General features: G+C 52.5%; 1 protein-coding gene across 2 annotated transcripts in view; it reads right to left on the bottom strand.

Moving 5' to 3' along the window:
* The window catches only part of PHF2 (PHD finger protein 2), an 84,780-nt gene extending 75,711 nt beyond the window's left edge, over window positions 1–9,069 (bottom strand). For both annotated transcript variants that reach the window (XM_087822538.1, XM_087822537.1), the window contains exon 1: window positions 8,945–9,069. In XM_087822538.1, coding sequence (XP_087678664.1) covers window positions 8,945–9,042 — 98 coding nt within the window. In that variant the 5' untranslated portion in view covers window positions 9,043–9,069. The remainder of the gene's footprint in view (window positions 1–8,944) is intronic.
* Between the last annotated feature and the right edge of the window lie 9,247 nt (window positions 9,070–18,316).

Raw genomic sequence — 18,316 nt, 5'->3', positions numbered from 1 at the left:
TTCACTGTGGCTGCAGCAGAGAGTGGGGCAGGGAGGCTCCCCAGGTCCAGGCAAAGCCCCACAGACCACTTGTCAGCAGTGACCTAGGCCAGCTGCTGGGCCTCTCCCAGGCAGATGCTCCTCAGCAGAGCCAGGTGCAGTGCCCTTGGGAGCCGATGAGAGAAGAGGAGGAGATGACAGTTAGAAAGTGTCTGGTGCTGGGTGCAAACGAGCGGCAGGAAACACCCCTCCTCTTTTTTATGAGCTGCAACTCCACAACAGCTGGGCAGACTAGCCAGCGCTGTTAGAAATGGAAAGAGACTCCACAGCACCAATGGCAACTAATCCTCCAAGTTTCACAAATGTAGGCCAAAGGAAGTTTAGGGAGAACCCAGCTCCTGTCCAACATGCCCCTCTATGTTACCTCAAGTGGTACCACAGGGTCCCTCTCCCCACAGGGTCTGGGAAGTTCTTAGGAAGCCCCACCTGCCCCTCCTCAGCCTTGCTCACCTGGGAGGCAGACTGGATCCGCCTCAGTTTCTAGAATTTGTCATGATGCCAAGTGTCACACTGCACCAGAACCTCAGGCCTCAGTCTCTCTTGCACGAAAATGGGGCCTGAACCCCCAAATCTGTGTCATCTCTCCAGCCAAAGGCAGCCCAGGAGATGAGGCCTAGGTAGGGAAGGGCCCCTTGCCCTGCTGGGACACACTCAGGTTCCACTTTCTCACTACCCTTCCTGCTCAGCCCAGTTTCTTGGTGATTTGCACCCACACTCTGACTTAACAGGGTTTCTAAGGGGAAAGCAAAACAAGAGGTGAAGCTGCAACATTACACGATCTTCAAGTACCAGAGCTCACACAGCCAGGCTATGGGCTACCCATAGGTTGCTCTGGGATTGCGGGTTGCAGGCAGGGTCAGGGACCCAAGCTGAGACTGGCTGCCCCAGGGGTCAGTGTTGATGGGCTCAGACCTCTCCAAGGCCCACCCAGATGCTCACACTGTCCCATGTGCCCAGCCCATGGTGTGCTGGGTGTAGGAAAAAATGAGGTTCACTCTGCACCTCTGTGTGAAGCAAAAAATAGCACCCCACTTGGAGGACTCAGCCTGGGGTATACACAGCCAGAGGCTGCCCAAAGCTTTCTTGGGGACACAGCTCACCCCAGGGAGCAGTGCTGACCCATTCTGCAGGTTAGGGCCCCTGGGACCAGCCTGCCTTCTGGGGTCTCTGGCACCCCGCCATCCTTCTCCTCAATGAAAAGGCACTGGTGGGGAGCTCTTGAATAGACACACCACTGCCATCCCAGCCCATCATGCTGTCCTGTTGACCTCCACAGCTGATCTCTCCAGCCATGTGCAGCACACCCAGACGTGGTCCCTGACCCACCCCATCATGGCTTTCTCAACGGTCAGGGTGAAAGAAACAGGGACCCATAAATAATACAAGGAGTCCCCACATGTGGAGGGAAAATGCCTAACCCAGGATATGACAGAGGCAAGGCTCAACAAACACATATGGTTAAAAGGGAAAGCAGCACCCCTCCCCAGGCATGTAGACACACTCTGGTCGCGGGGCCTCCGCAGGCGTTCAGCTGAGCATGTGCACACCCCAACACGTGCACGAACACCTGCACCCTGAACGTGTCTGCTTCGGGAAATTCAGTCACCACACGTTAAAAGGTGATGTTTTTTAAAAGGGTAAAAGTACCAGCAATAAACAATCCAAAAAGGAAATTACAAAAATGATCCCATTTATAATTGCATCCAAAGGAACAGAATATCTAGGAATAAACTTAACCAAGGTATGAAAGGCTCATACAATAAAAGCTATAAAACGTTGCTAAGAAAAATCAAAGACCTAAATCTAAATAAATGGAAAGACATCTCGCGCTCATGGATCAGAAGGCATAATATTGTTAAGATGTCAATACTACCCCAAATGGTCTACACTGCAATCCCTTTCAAAATTCAACAGCCTTTTCTGCAGAAGTGGAGAGCAATTCTCAAAGTTATAGGGAATTGCAAGAAGCTCCGAAAAGCCAAAACAATATTTTTAAAAAAGAACAAAGTTGGAGGTCTCACATTTCCTGATTTCAAAACTTACAAAGCTACAGTAATTAAAACAGTGTACTACTGGCATAAGTAGAGACAGACAGATCAATGGAATGGAAGAGTCCAGAGCTCATGTATATGGTCAAATGATTTTCAACAAGGTCACCAAGATTTCAATAGGGAAAGATAATTTTTTTCAACAAATGGTGCCAGGGCAACTAGATACCCACATTCAACTAAATGAAGTTGAATTCATACCTCAAATCATGTACAAAAATTAACTAAAAATAAATTTAAAAACTAAATATAAGAGCTAAAACTATAAAACTCTTAAAAAAAAGCAAAGGGGTAAATCTTCATGACCTTGGGTTTAGCAATGGATTCTTAGGTATTAAACCAAAAGCATAAACAACGGAAGAAAAATTTAAATTAAAAACTTTTATGCATCCACGGACATTATCACAAAAGTGAAGAAAGAACCCACAAATGGGAAAATATTTGCAAATTGTGTTTCTGATAAGGTTTTAGTGTCCAGAATATATAAAGAGCACTTACAATTCAAAAATAAAAAGACAACCCAATTTACAAATGGGCAAAGTGTGTCAATAAGCATTTCTCCAAAGAACATATACAAATGGACAAGCAGCACCGGAAAAATGCTGACCATCATCAGCCATCAGGGAAATGCGAGCGAAAGCACACTGAGGTCCCACCTCACACCCACTAGGGTGGCTGCGATTTTAAAAATGGGGAACACCTAGTGCTGGTGAGGATGGGGAGGGATCAGCTCGCTCCTACACTGGTAGTGAGAATGTAAAACAGTGCAGCTGCTGTGGAAAAGTCTGTTGGTTTCTCAAAAAGGTAAACATAGAATAACCATATGACCCAACAATTCCTAAAAGAATTGAAAACAGGTCTTCAAACAAATATTTGTACAAGGATGTTCACAGCAGCACTACTGACGACAGCCACAGGTGGAAAAAGCCCAAGTGTCCATCAACAGGTGAATGGACACACAAACTGTAGTCCACCCATACATGCAACACCATCCCGCCACAAAAACCAGTGACGTCCTGAAACATGCTACAACATGGATGAACCTAAAAAGCATCATGCTAAATGAAAGAAACTAGACAGAAAAGGTTTCACATTGTATGATTCCATTTATATGAAGTATCCAGAATAGGTAAACCCATAGGGACACAAAACAGATGGACGGTTGTCCAGGGCTATGGGGAAGTGGAGGGAAAGCTGTGATTTAATGGGTTTGGGGTTTTCTTTGGGGTGATAAAAATGTTTGGGAACTAGACAGAGGTGATGGTTGCACAGCATTTTGAACGCACTAACTGCCATAAACTGTGTACTTTAAAATGGATAATTTCATGGTATGTGAATTTCACCCCAAATTTTTTAAAAAAACAAAAGGCTGGTTTCTCCACTTGCCTGGACAAATGCCACGGAGACCTTTAGTTTTTATGTGCTGAGGTCCACGCCAGACATCAATCGGAATTCTATGCTTTTCCATGGATGACCCACCACTTTGAGGGGAAGTGAACAGGCACTAAATTCTTTTTTTTTTTTTTTTTTCTCACTCAAGGATATGTTTTTTATTTTTTTATTTTATTTTATTTTATTTTATTTTATTTTATTTTATTTTATTTTTTACTGATGAGAGAGAGAGAGGAAGGGAGAGAGAGAAGAAGAGAGAAACATATATGGGTTGCCTCTCCTACGAGCCCTGACTAGGGATTGAACCCGCAACCTAGGTACGTGCCCTGACTGGGAATGGAACCCACCACCTTCTGCAACCTTTTGGTGCACAAGACAATGCTCCAACCAACTGAGCCACCTGGCCAGGGCCAGACACTAAACTCTTAAAACACAGGGCCAAGCCATTCCAAAGTGTGTGGTTAGGGTTGCCCACCAAGCCAGGAAGCTGAGAACCAAGGCACGCATTACAGGGGAATGACAGAGGAGCAAGAGGAGCAGAGGTGCAAAGATGGAGACAACTCTAAGCAAGAGGCTGGTGGGACCCGGGCACACCAGAGACACAGAGGGCGCTACAGAGAGCCTGGCATCCTCACCTGGCGAAAGATGCCACCTTCCTGCTGTAAAGAGGTTTCCATACACATAGCATTTGTGAAACCATGTACATGAATGGGGTTGTCAGTAGCTGGTGTTTGTTCAGGTCAGAATAACTTAAGCCAGATGCAATCCCTGCCCCTGTACCTCGGCAGAAGTGTCCATCTCCAGAGGGCAAGGAGGCAGGACTCCCCCTCTCTGCTACAAGTGGGAGGACAAGGTGGCCCTCCTGGACTACCACCCAGGTCACTGTGGGGACCAATAAGAGGACGACTGTGAGCAAACCCTGAGGCCATAAAGGCCAACCCCAGTGTGTGCTTTTATCACGTTGGTCATTTAGAAGCCAACTGACCACTCTGCTTTCCCCACAGCCAGAATTTAGGAGTTAGATTCTTCCAGCACATTCAATGTGAAACATTATTTTCTGCCTGATACTCCCAACAGCAAATCTCCACATTCTTTGAGAATAAGGCCTTGCCCTGTGACCAGGTGCCACTAGCATAGAGGTGAGGGGGTGGCCCCAGAGGACAGGGTGCCAGGGGTGGCAGGGTCCATACCAAGACCCCCAAGCCTTTGCCCAAATTCAGGCCATCAGCAGCCACACCTGAGACCAATTGGATCCAAACAAATGTGGATGCATGGAAAAGGCTCACACCAAGCATGTTTCCAGCCCAATATTTTCAACAAAAGCAAACATTCTGCCAGTTACAATGAGCCCAACTCCAAGTGACTCCCTTGGAGACACCTCACTTGGAAAGGGTCGGCGGACAGGGGCCTCTGCTCTGCCCTCTAGAAGCTGGCATCCCCCACCTCTTCCAGAACTTCTTAAATTCACACAGTAAGAATTCCTCGTTTTAAAGTGATGGTTATCTCTAAACACGTCAAACAGGCCACACTCCATCTTCCCCTGGTATTTAGGAATCTCAGGTTCTAGGATTTAACTGTCAGATCTAATCACCCAGATTGCAACACTGAAGCTTGACCCCTGGTGAGCCCTCCCTTCCGTCCAAGCACACACATGCTCCGCTGGCCAACAGAGCTGGCCATGAGCCCCACTGCGTCGCCAGGAGCCCATGAGAGCCAAGGACCTCTAGATGTGGCTCTGCCCCAAGAATCTTACCGCTGGGTGGGGTGGGGACATGGCGAAAGCCCACAAAGGCGACAAGTCCTGGAGGCGATGGGCACAGAGACAGGGCCCTGGCAGGGAAGGCAGGCAGAGCCCAGACAGCCTGAAGAACACACAGGGATTGGGGGGGGGGGGTTTGCGCCAGAACCTGACCCCTTCTCACCACCCCACTTCCTCCCACCCCCATCCTACCCTGTACCTCTCACCTGGACAGTGGCTCCTGCCCCTGCCCTTGTCACCAACTGTCCCCATAGCAACCAAAAGGACCCTGCCATGTCCTTAGTCCCCTCCCACCACTCCTTTGCTCAGAGCCTCTGACATGGCTCCTGCCTCCTGGTCCCACTGCAGGCTGTTCCTGATGTCGTCCCTTTGCTCTCACCCCACTCCCGCCCCCACAATGTTTCTTCGCAACTCTGACAGGGCTCCAGGGTGGCCTGGAACTCCCAATCTACAAGTCTGACTCCCACAGTAGAAACCCCACACAGGCAAGGAATCTATCTTGTTATCCCAGGAACCCACAGCCAGTACGGCACCCTACAGAGAACATGCCCCCCCCCCCATAAATGTTTACCGAGGACTAAATGAAACTTATCTCTGAAGGACTTAAACACAACTTCAGCTTTCAAACTCTTTAAAGTCAATTTTACTTATTTGCCTCCCCGAACCCTTCAAATTCAATAGAACAGGTGACTGAAAGAGGGCCAGGAAGCTTTAGGACGTCAGCTACTTTAACAGAATCATGTCCATTTCCCAGAGACAGATACTCGTCACATCAGGGTGGGGACAAGATGAACACCTGGGTCACTTCATAGAGCAACTAACTGGTCCACAGCGGCTGGACACCTCACCACAGGCCAGAGTGGAGGGCACCTGGGGTCTGGTGGAAGACACAAGAAGCTGTCCAGTGCTTGGCACAGGTGGCTTTGTGGCAACCTAATTGGGGAGGAGGGTCCTCAAGGCCAACGTGGTGCCACACCTCCCTACCAAACACACAGACAAGATAGCTCACAAGGCGACTGGCTGCAAAATCCATTCCTTCCTCATCACAGCCAATTCCCAGGTGAGGCCCAATCAGTGCCAGTGACAGCTGAATGGGCTGACAAGGTGCCCCGACTCAAGAGTGACCAGCCACGGTCAAGAAGGGGTGGCACATGGACTCCTGGCTTCCTGACTAAGCACACTTCTAGCCCAATCCAGCAGAAAGGCCTCCCCAGAGAACATGGGGAGGGGTGCTTGGGGTGCTGAGGGGATCGTACCCTGGGAGCAGGCTCTGTCCCTACAAAAGAGCTGTCCCAACCATGTTCTCGGCTGGTGCGTTCCACTGGCATGAATGTGGGTAACCTCAGAACCCTGTTCCGGTTCCCTCAAAATGTGGTGTGCCGGAGAGATGTGGTAGATCACAGAGGGACAAGACAGGGCCTGTCACTTTAACAGTTATGTTTATTTTTACAGGTACTATCTATGGCAAATGATACTAAAGTTCCACTTCAGGGAATGATACCAAGCTTCCCTCTAAAAAAAATATTCTGGAGAGTAAGGAGACATGAGCGTGAAAGGCACTGTGAGTCCTGGAACAAGAAATGGACAGCAGAGAGAGAAAACTTGGTGAAACAAATCCGCTGACGCCTGTGGTCTGGATGACGTACTGCCCAGTGCTTCTGCCTCAGTTTCCACGCTCGCAGAATGATCTAGTGAGATGTTAACTTCAGGGGAGGTGAAGGATGGGGAAAGGGAAACTGTACTGTTTTTGTAACTCTTGTAAGTCTAAAATTCTCTTAAAATAAAAAGTTACAATGTATTCAAACTTTTATAGAGTGAGTTGAGCTGTTTCATACTAAGTAAACAACAGTACAGATGGTAAGTGGACCTGGAAAGAGCACCGGTCATCCAGGACTATCTAGAGATTGGGAGCCACAGCATCATGTCACACCCCCCCTGCTGCAGAGGAGGAGGGCCTGGCCCCAGGGCTGTGAGGGCCCCTGGTGTGTGGGTGGAGGGGGAGGGAACTACTGCAGGCCCGAGCCCAGGGCTCACTTCTGCAAGTGACCCTTGTTTAGATGTAAAGAAGCTGTGTCCCTCCGCAGAGGGAAGTCCCTTTCAGACCCCAGGGCCACTCCACATAGGTGGACATGAATCTGTGCTGATCAAATGATCTGTGCCTGTGTGGGATCAAATCAAAGACCTCAGATGAGAAAATAGAAATAAGGAGATAAGGCCTCCCCAAAACAGTCCCTTTAAGGTGTCAGGAAGCACCTCTCTCCCAGCCTCTGCCCAGGCCAACAACCTAGCAAATGCAACCAGCCCCTAAGGCCAGCCCCCAGCCCCAATCCCCTGCCTAGCTCAGACCTGGCTTTGCCTTCCCAGGATGAAGGAGAAGGCCCTGGCCAGCCAGACAAAGGTCCTCCCAGGCCCTCACACCTCCCCAAACCTGGGCACCCTGGGAGCTCTGCAGGCCCAGGTGGGCCTAGGGAGGAGGGAGCGGCCCCTTCACTCTCAGGGCACTGAGGGCCACCTTCTCGGCATCTCCGAAACTGAGGCGACCTGAGGGGTCAGATGGCAGCGCTCGCCCTTGGTCTGGCTAAGAACTTTGAGAGGATGCCCGTTGGTGGAGTGCATAGCCCAGTGTCCACACCCCAGGCTCTCATGCTTGGGGGGGGGGATGGGGGGGGTGTCCTGCAGCCCTGGGCTCCCAAGGAAGGCAGCCTGGGAGGCCCAGGAGATTTCAGTGGGCCTGCCCCAGAGTCCCACCCCCTCCTCGCTGGGGTCCCTGTCACAGGGACTCGGGCCTGGCGCTGACCAGTTGAACAGGCCCTGTCGCTCGGGGTGCCTGGCGCCCCACATGCGAACCGGCAGGACCAGACCCCACAGCCACGGGGGTCAGGGGCCAGCCCCCAGCACAGACCCCTCGGCCCAGCCCTGCTCCCCGCGGCCTCGGAGGGCACGGCGCTGGTCAGCCCGCGGTCCGGTCCGCAGAGGCCCAAGCCCACGGAACCTGTTGGAGCGGTCTGGGCGGCGGTGCCACCGCTCCCCCTCCACTCACTTCTGGGTGGGAAGGGACCTCAGCTCTGAAAACCGGGCGCGGGGCCAGGTCACGGCCGCGGGCAAGAGGAGCTTCGCCGCCCCCACCCATCCTCCGGGAGCCCAGGGTTCAAGTCGGAAGGGGCGCCCCGCCTGGAGCAGGGAAGACGGGCGCGGGGCGCGGGCCGGGCGGGCGGCAAAGCCACGACACCCACCGGCGGACCGCCTGTCACCCTCCCGACCGGGGACAGCGGGCCACGGGGCCAGAGCCCGCGGCCGGAGGGGTCCCGCCCGCGAGACGAGGCCCCGAGCCCCGGCCACGCGCGGTGGGCGCGCCGGCCGCCCCCGCCCGGGCCCGCGTCCGCCCAGCCCGCGGGCGCCCGAGCCCGCCGCTCGCGCCTCCCCGGGCCGCCGGGAAAGTTCCTGCAACTTCGCGGGGGAGGCGGCGGCCGGCCTGGGCCTCGGAGCCGGCCTGCGCCCCCGTCAGCCGCCAGGCCGCGGGCGCCCCGGCTCCCGGCCGGCCCGCCGGCCCCCGGGCCCGCTTTGTGCGCGGCGGCGAGGGGCGCCCGCGGCCTGGCCCCCGCCCGGGGCACAAAAGGGCGCGCGGCCGCGGGCGGCGGGCCGGGCCTGCGCGGGGCGCGGGGCGCGGGCCGGGCCGGGCCGGGCCGGGCGGCCGGGCCGCGCTCACCTGCCGTGGAACCAGTCCTTGCAGGCGTCGCACTCGATCATGAAGCGGGTAACGTCGTAGGGCAGCCGGCAGACGCAGTACACCGGCACCGTCGCCATGTTCGCGCCGCCCGCCCGCCCGCCGCCCGCGCTGCGCTCCGGGTCGGGCCGGGCGGGCCGGGCCGGGCGGGGGCCGGGCGGGCCGGGGCCGGGGCCGGGGCCGGGGACGGGCCGGGGGCGCACGACAGCCCGCGCGCACCCGCGGCGCGTCCACACAAAGGGGCGCGCGCAGCCGGGAGCCGCCCGCCGGCCCGGGCGCTGGGCGCGAGTGTGCGCGGGGCGGCGCGGGACACAAAAGGGAAGGGACGCGCGGGGGCGGCGGGCGGGCGGCAGCCGCGGCCCCACCGAAGGGACCCCCGGCCGCCGAGCGGCCTCTACGTCAGCGCCCCGGGTGGCGCCGCCTCCGCCCGCGGCCTGGCGGCCGCTCCCGCGGCGGGAAGGCGGGCCCGGGACCCGCGGGAGGAGACGGGCCGCGACCTGCGGGCAAAGGCGGGTCTGAGGCCCCGACGGGGCGCAGGTGGGCCGGGACCCTCCGGGGGAGGCGGGCTGGGGACCTGCGCAGAGGGCGGCCGGTCCGGCCCGGGGCAGGCGGGCCCGGGAGCCCTGCTCGGGGACGGACGGCGGGCAGCGTGCCCTCCAGGGAAGAGGGGCTCGGAGACCTGCCAGGGCAGGGGGCTGGGGTCTCCAGGGGAGCTGGGGACCCTCCGGGGAGCAGGTGGGCCTGGGCCCGCGGGGGGCGGGGAGGGGAGAGCGGCGCCCAGGGAGACCCCTGCGCGAGAAGGCGGGGGGCACCCTGCCAGGTGTCGGGGTGCGGTGGGGAGGAACACGGGAGCGCCGCAGGGGAGGGCTGAGGGTGCGCCGGGGCCCGGAAGCCTCGGGCGAGTGGGACCCGCGGCTGCCCTTGGCGCTGCGGGGCGGAGGCGGCGGAGCTCGGCTGACTTGGCGCCGACCCCGCGGTGCCCGGGGGCTCCCCCAGCCCTTCCTTCTGCTCCCCTCGTTCCTCTTGTTCGCACGGCCCCTGGACTTCCCTGATGCTCAGCCCCCAAGGGGGCAGAATTCAGGGGCCCAGGAGACTGGCACAGTTCAGCTCGGTAAAAAGAGAGCGATTATCTAAAACGGCGCTGCCCGGGGCACTGGTCAGAGCGCCGGCCTGGGTGGCCGAGGGCTGGGAGGCAGCGGCCTGCCTTCCGTCGGTGACCCAGGGCACCGAGCCGCGCTGGTGGCTGGGCAGGCGGGGCTGCAGAGGTGCTGTGACGCCCTCTGGGCCCCGCCTTTGCCCTGAAGTCGTCCTCCCTCCTCACCTGGCTGGTCTGGGTCTTTGGTGTGTGCAGGTGGGCCGGTCGCTGGCAGGGAGCTTTTCCCAGGGCGCCCCTCGGCAGACCCCTGCCCCTCCCAGCCGCTGCTGCAGCGCACTCGGTGCTGGCCTGGGCTGCAGACTGGAGGAGGGTCCTGTGTGTGCTACCTCCGCTGTCCCACCTTGGCCACTGCAAACTCAGAATTACAGGCCCCAGGCAGGAAGCCTGGTCCAGACCACCTCCCAGCAGCATCCTTGGCAGGCCCTCAGCTGCCACCAGCAGCCTCTAAGGGCCACTTGCTCCACTTACAGGCAGCCCAGTTGAAGTCCTCGCTCCTAACTGAGTCAGAATGTGCCCTCACGTAGCCAGCCAGCCTCCCCTAAGAGGGCACCACCTCAGCAGTGTCAGCTGGGAGGTACCAGCGTGAGGAAGATGAGGGGGAAGGAAGCTGGAGAAGAGGGAAGGCAGCCGGAGATAAGCTGCCTCCCCACCCTTGCGCACCTTGGCGAGCTGCTCAGGATCTGAAGCTAAGGCCTTCTTCCCGAATTCCAGCTGTCACCCTCACCTCCCGAGTCCTTCCTCCTGGAGACAGCCTGTAGGGCTTTGAAAAGGGAGTAACTATTGACCCTTGACACCATGGAGTGAATTAGGGCAGGTACACAGTGCTCAGCCTGCAGGTCAGAGTCTGGGAGGAGGCCCCAGAGCCTGCCTGGGCACTGCTGTGACTCACCCCCCCCCCCCCCCCAGCAGTCCTGAAGCACTCAAACTAGCGGTGTCCACCTCAACGCGCAAGGGGTCCACTGAAGCCAGAAACTTCTGGAGGCTACTGGGTTCCTGTCTTGCTCCCCCATCTCACCAGCAGCTGATCTCCTTCATGAGGCATTTAACTCCTTCGAGCCTCAGTTTTCACTTCTGGAAATGGCACCAATCCTGCCCAGTTCTGACACCTATCCAGATATGTATCTCTTAAGTGGCAGCACTAACACCTCAGGTGTCAGCGCCATCCCGACTGGGTGTCCTCACCCCTGACACTTTCATTTCCTTGTTTACAATAATGATAATAGTTACCCAGCATTTATCAAATGCACTGTGCTTAGTTCTTCCCCAGCCGGACCAGCACTCACCAACTGCTTCTAAAGCTCGCAGAATATCCCGTGGATGGCGGTCACATACTCAGCCCTCACATCGACACCTGAGGTGTTAGTGCTGCCACTTTAGAGATAAGTATCTAGATAGGTGTCAGAGCTGGGAAGGATTGGTGCCATTTCCAGATTGAAAACTGAGGCTCAAAGGAGTTAAATGCCTCATGAAGGAGGCCAGCTGGCTGGTGAGATGGGGGAGCCAGACAGGAACCCAGACTAAATCCAGAGCCAGAGTCTATGCAGCACCCCTTGGCCACCCTCAGGGCACCCTAAGCACACCCAGTAGCCTGGGAGCCTGTAATTCCACCCCTGTCATTCACTGCTGACCTTGGAGAATGGACCTGGATCTGGAAGTGTGAACTGAGGCTTTGCTGTTATTTGGAGCTCTTCCATGGCTGCCTGCTGACTACAGACTCACATAAGCCCAGACATGGGTCCCCAACTCTTCTATTGGGCTTCTTTCTATGACTTCCCTGTTCTCTCCTATCAGAAAGCCTTCCTTTTCTCCTTGTCCACCCTCTGTCTCATTCATTTACTCAAGCAGGTGTTGAGCACCTGCTCTGTGCCCAGCAGTGTTGTAGCTGCTTGGTAGCCCCTTTGGAGCACTGAACAGTCCCAAGTCCTGTGGAGCTGGTTCTTGAGTAAAGGGAGACAGCAACACATATGCAAGTTCTAATGGACTGGGTGCCACAGTGTCCTGGGGAAACAGGCGCGGGGTTGAGGGGGTGGACAGAGGTCACCTGGAAGCAGAGGCCTGGACCAGGCAAGGCTGCACAGAAAAAGGAAGGACAGCAAAGGGGGCTTCCTCAGAGGGGCCCAGAAAGGAAGGGGCTGGTGGCTTGAGGTCCAGGTGTCCTCTCTGGCCATGGGTATACCTGGAACTCTGCTGCCCCGAACTTGGTGGCCTCTGCACATGATCTGCCATTCATTGCTTCAATACCTACCCACCATGTTTGCCCCATTCCCCAGAGAACAGCATCCAGGAGTCTGTGAGCATCAAGACCTCACCACCCTCCTGGCCAGGCTTGGCTCAGTGGTTGAGCATCGACATAGGATCCAGGAGACCACTGTTCGATTCCCAGTCAGGGCATATGCCCAGGTTGCAGGCTCCATCCCCAGTTGGGGGCGTGCAGGAGGCAGCTGATCCATGACAACTCTCTCATCATTGATGTTTCTATCTCTCTCTCCATCTCCCTTCCTCTCTCTGAAATCAATAAAGATATACATTTTTAAAAAATGATCTCACCACCCACCCCAAGTGGCCTGGCCTGTTGCAAGGGTAAGCAATGTGGCCCCCAAGCTGCCCTTCACCCTGGTGCTCCAATGAAACACAACTGTAGCACTGTGCATCCAGCTGTGAGCATCTGAGACCAAGACCTGTTATTTACCTTGTTGCCCAAAGGAAAACAGCATTTTCCAGTACTTGTTTATTTGGTCACTCAACAAATTGCACTGAATGCTAGTGCAGAGATTTTTTAAATTGTGGTAACATACCATAAAATTTACCATTTTAACCCATTTTTAAGCATACTGCTCTGTGGCATTGAGTACATTCACTCTGTTGTGCAGTCATCACTATCATCTAGTTCATCTTCCCAAACGGAAGCTCCTTTTCTTTTAAACACTAATTCCCCATTACCCCCTCTCCCTAGCCCCTGTAAACCATTGACTCTCTATGAATTTGACAACACTGGCTACCTCATATAAGCGGAATCGTACACTGTTTGTACTTTTGTGACTGGCTTATTTCATTTAGCATAATGTCCTCAGGTTCATCCATTCATAGCATATGTCAGAACTTGCTTTTTAAGGCCGAATAATCCTATATTGCATGTATATGTCGTTTGGTTTATCCATTGACTATTGATGGATACTTGGATTGTTTCCACGTTTTGGCTCTAGTGAGTTATTCTATGAGCATGGGTGTACCAATATCTGTTCAAGTCCCTGCTTTCACTTCTTTTGTGTGTATATACACCCCAAAGTGGAATTGCTGAATCATATGGTAGTTCTATTTTTAACTGTCTGAGGAACCACATACTGTTTCTCACAGCAGCTGCACCTTTTTACATTCCCACCAACAGTGCACAAGGGTTCTCATTTCTCCACATCCTCATCAACACTTATTTTCTCATTTTTGGTTTGGTTTGGTTTGTGTGAGTGTGTGGGTTTATTTTTTATTATAGGCATCCTAATGTGTGTGTGAAGTGGTATCTCATTGCAATGTTTTTATTTTGTTTTGTTTACTGGTTCCACAGAAACTCCATGATCATTGTAGTTTTGACTTACATTTCTCAATGATTAGTGATATTAACTTTTCATGGGCTTATTGGCCATCTATGTACCCTCTTTTCTCCCCCCCCCCCATTTCCTTCTAAGAGTTTTATAGTTTCAGTTCTGAAATTTAGGTCTTCGATCCATTTTTAAATAATTTTTCTATATGGTGTGAGGTAAGGATACAGCTTCATTCTCTTGCATGTGGACAGACAGTTTTCCCAGCATCATTTTTCAAAAACACTGCTCTTTCCCCATAGAATGGTGATGACACCCTTGACCATATGGCCAAGTGTTTATTTCTGGGCTCTCTATTGTATTTTATTGGTCTGGATATCTATTTTTATGCCAGTACCACACTTTTGATTATGGTAGTTTTGTAGTAAGTTTTGAAATCAGGAACTATGAGTCCCCTAGCTTTGTTGTTCTTTTTCAAGATTGTTTTGGTTTATACTTCCATATAAATTTGAGGAGTGGCTTCTCTATTTCTGCAAAGGACTATTGGAATTTTGACAGGGATTTCATTGGATCTGGTAGATGGCTTTGGGTAGTATTGACATCTTAAATATTATTTTATGACTCATAAACATGGGATGTCTTTCCATCTGTTGTGTCTTCTTTAATTGCTGTCAGCAATGTTTTGTAGTTTTCAGTGTATAAGTCTTTTGTCTCCTCAGTTAAGTTTATTCCTGGGTATTTTTTTGATGGTATGGTAAATGGAATTGTATTCCTAATTTCCTTTTGGGATTGTAGTGTGTGGAAATAAAACAGATTTTTGTATTTTGATGTAGTACCCTACAACTTTGCTAAACCTGTTTATTCTTTGTGGAATCTTTAGAGTTACTAAATCTTGATGATTTTATGTGATCTAAGACCATGTCATCTATGAACAGAGATAATTTTACTTCTTCCTTTCTAATTTTAATACTTTTTCTTTCTTTTTCTTGCCCAATTGCTCTGGCTAGAACTTCCAATACTATGTTGCTAGAAGTGGAGTATTTTTCTCTTCCTGATTTTAGGGAAAAAGCTATTTTCTTAGTCTTTCACCATTATGACATTTGCTTAGGGTTTTTCACATATGTCCTTTACTATGTTGAAAAGGTTTTTTTCTATTTTTGTTGAGTATTTTTATCATGAAAGGGTGTTGAATTTTTGTCAAATGCTTTTTCTCCATCAATTAAGATGATCATGCTTTCGCCCCTTTCATTCTGTTAATGTAGTGTATTATATTGTTTGATTTTTATTGATTTAAAGGATATTGAATTATCCCTGTATTCCAGGAACCAATTCCATTTGGTCATGGTGTATGATCCTTTTAATATGCTATTGGTTTCCTGGTATTTTGTTGAGGATTTTGCATCAATATTCATAAGGGATATTGTTTTGCAGTTTTCTTATAGAGTCCTCGTCTGGCTTTTGTATTAGGGTAATATAAGCTTCATAGAAAGGGTTAGGATTCCCTCCTCTGCAATTTTTGGGAAGAGTTTAAGAAGGATTGATGTTAACTTTTCTTTATGTGTGTAGTAGAATTCACCAGCAAAGCCATCTGGTCCTGGGCTCTTCTTTGTTTTTTGTTTTTCTAAATATGTTTATTGATTTTTAGAGAGAGGAATGGGGTGGGAGGAGAGAGAGGAGAGAGACAGAAATGAGAGATAAAGACATTGATTGGTTGCCTCCTGTATGTGCCCGAACTGAGGACCAAACCTGCAACCTAGGTATGTGCCCTGACTAGAAATCGAACCCATGACCTTTCAGTGTATGGGATGATGCTCCAACCAACAAAGCCATACCGGCCGGAGTTGTGTGTTTTTTTATTATTATTGCTTCAATTTCCTTAATAGTTATAGGTCTATTGAGGTGTCCTATTTCTTTATGATTCAGTTTTGGTAGGTTGTGTGTTTCTAGGAATTTGTCCATTTCATCTAGGTTAACCAATGTGTAGGTGTATAAGTAGTGCAGGTTTTATAGCAGTGAACAAGGCAGACACATTTTCTACTCCAAGGAGCTCATATGCCAGAACAGAAGACAGCCAATAACTGGGTGGTGGGGAGTGATGTCAGAAAAGAGATACTAGGTCAACGCTGGATGTGTGCTTTTGTAACAGATGAATCTAGCAAATACAAAGGGAATTCTAAGAGTGGGCCCTTCTTGGGGTACTGGGACCAAGCTGGTCTGATCCAGAACTGATTGAAGTAAACAGTGACCCATGGGAACTTTGGAAGCCTTCTGTTTTTTTCCTGATAGGTTTAAAAGTGTGCCCTGTGTTGTTGACCATCTCTAGAATGGCCCTGTGGTGTTTGGAAGCAAAGTTTATAGACAAAATCCCTTCAGCTGGGTGATCATATAATTTACAATCCAAAAGGGTGCTGTTAATAAAATACCAGTACAGGGGCAAACAGGCTTTTCCAGACAAACTGGGACCAGGATGACCCTCCCACAGTTTATACTATGGTCATGTCTGCAGGGATGGACATGCACAAATACCAGGAATGGACATCGTGTGATGTCTGGGTAGGTCTGCCAAGGGTGCCTCCAGCTGTTTGCTTCATGAGCTGCCAAGGCCAAGGCTGTCCTAGGCACCTGCCCTTAAGTGGCTCAAACTCTGCCTGGGTAATTCCCACCCCACCTCCTGGTCATTACTCAGAGACTCCCTGACACCTCCCTCTATCCCTACCCATAGGAAGTTCCTTCTTTTCTCTGCATTTTCCTTCATAGAACTTATTACCATTGCTGCTGCATTTTCATGTATATTTCTTTTCTCTTGTGTGCTTTTCATGTGACTGTTTCCTGCTCGAGTGAAATGCTGCAGCACAGGGAGGTCTCTGTTCTGCTCATGGTTGTCTCTCCAGCAGCTATCACATTGCCAGCCCTAGCAGACCCTCCTGAAGCGGGTTTGGGAGTACCTGGTTAAATACGAGGTGAGGGTGAACCTTCAGTCTGATATCAGCCTCTACTGTTGGAGAAACAGGACCACAGTCCTTGCTTACTACCCAGGCAGTTTCATTCCACTTGGGACTGTTAACATTCAGATCAGCCCAGGTCACTTGCAGTCACCCCTCTGTGTATCAACAAAAAGAAATGTGCAACCAGAGCTAAGTCACACCCAGCTAAGGTGTGGCAGCCTGCCCATGGGTTCAGAGACAACTGGGCAGAGCACAATCAGCACTTACCAGGAGGGCAGCACACAGGGTGTATCAGCTTCCTGGGGCTGCCGTAACAAGGTACCACAGACCAGGTGGTTTAAAACAACAGAAAAGTGTCCTCTGAGGGTTCTGGAGGCCAGAATTCTGAGATCAAGGTGCCAGCAGGGCTGTGCTCCCTCAGGAAGTGCTAGGAAGGGTCTGCTGCAGGCCTCTCTCCAGCTTCCAGCACTTTCTTGGCTTGTGGCAGCACCACTCTAATCTCCACAAAGCTGTTTTTGTCCCTTTGTGTGTATCTGTGTCCACATTTCCCTTTTACAGGGATGCAAGTCCTGTGGATTAGGGCCCATCCCATTCCAGCCTGACTTCAGCCTAATTACACCTGTGACAACCCTATTTAAGGGTCTAAGGGACCGGAGTCAGGACTCCGATGTGAATTTGGGGAGATGCAGTCCAGCACAGGGTGAGGTGCCTACTGCAAAGCTTGCTTTGGCCCTGTCCCCAGGTCTGTGGCCCAGGTCGTGCTAGGGAAGCTAACAGGGCAAGACGGGAAGCCCTGCATCCCACAGCCTGGGCCCATGTGAGGAGAGCAAAGGTGACTCCAGGTAAAGTGGCCTCTGCAAGGTTCACTGTACCAAGTGGGGAGCAAGGAGTAAAGGGGGGCAATAAGCTAGACATTTGCAGAAGAACTGAAGGTAGAGTAAGATCACTGGAAGAGAAAGCCGCTCCCAAGGATGCCCACATCAGGAAAGGACTGGCACCCTCCCCACTGTGTCCTTGGATGAGGGGACAGAGAGTGAATTCTTTCTTAAAATCCGTGTCTTGGGCTGGGTTTTTAGAATCATAAAAGAGCCAGGATATTAGAAGTTCTGTCAATTGAAAAATGGAGAAACTGAAGAGACATAGTAAACATAAGAGGGGAAATGCCAACCTCACTAGCAATGGAAGCTTGTGAAAACCAGAAATCATTTCCCCATCATCCTGGCAGAGGTGGGAGGGTGCGGTCAGTGCTGAGGAACCAAAGGCCCTTCCCCACGCCTCCCACCCTCCTGTATACCTTCTGGCAAAACGCTAACCACCTGCAGGGTGCAGGGCATCCCCTTCCTTGACCAGCTGGAGCCCACTCACAGCCTTCCAAGGGCCACCAGCATGCCCAGCATGCTCACCCCTCACTCTCCCGCTCTCCCCGGCCTGACTCCCACCCCTCTCTGCACAGACCCTGTCCTTGCGGCAGCTGGTCCCATCGGGCCTCCCTGCCAACGGCCCTAGCACCGCCTTTGATTTTTCGCGTCTTGTCTGAGTCATGTGTCCACACGTGTGCTGCCCCATGTGAAGGCCGTGACGGCATGCTCCCTGCGCCTGGGCCCTAGAGCTGGGCTACACGGACCCTCGATGCCGGGAGCGCTGGAATAGAGCCGCGTCCAGCCACGCCGCTGGCAGGCAGGGCAGGTCGGCCCTGGGGCTGCGGGCGCGGCCCAGCGCT

The sequence above is a fragment of the Miniopterus natalensis genome, chromosome 12, assembly GCF_054644295.1.
Source record: "Miniopterus natalensis isolate mMinNat1 chromosome 12, mMinNat1.hap1, whole genome shotgun sequence".
NCBI lineage: Eukaryota > Metazoa > Chordata > Mammalia > Chiroptera > Miniopteridae > Miniopterus > Miniopterus natalensis.
The sequence above is the reverse complement of the archived record's forward strand: the minus strand, read 5'-3'. Positions and strand labels throughout refer to the sequence as shown.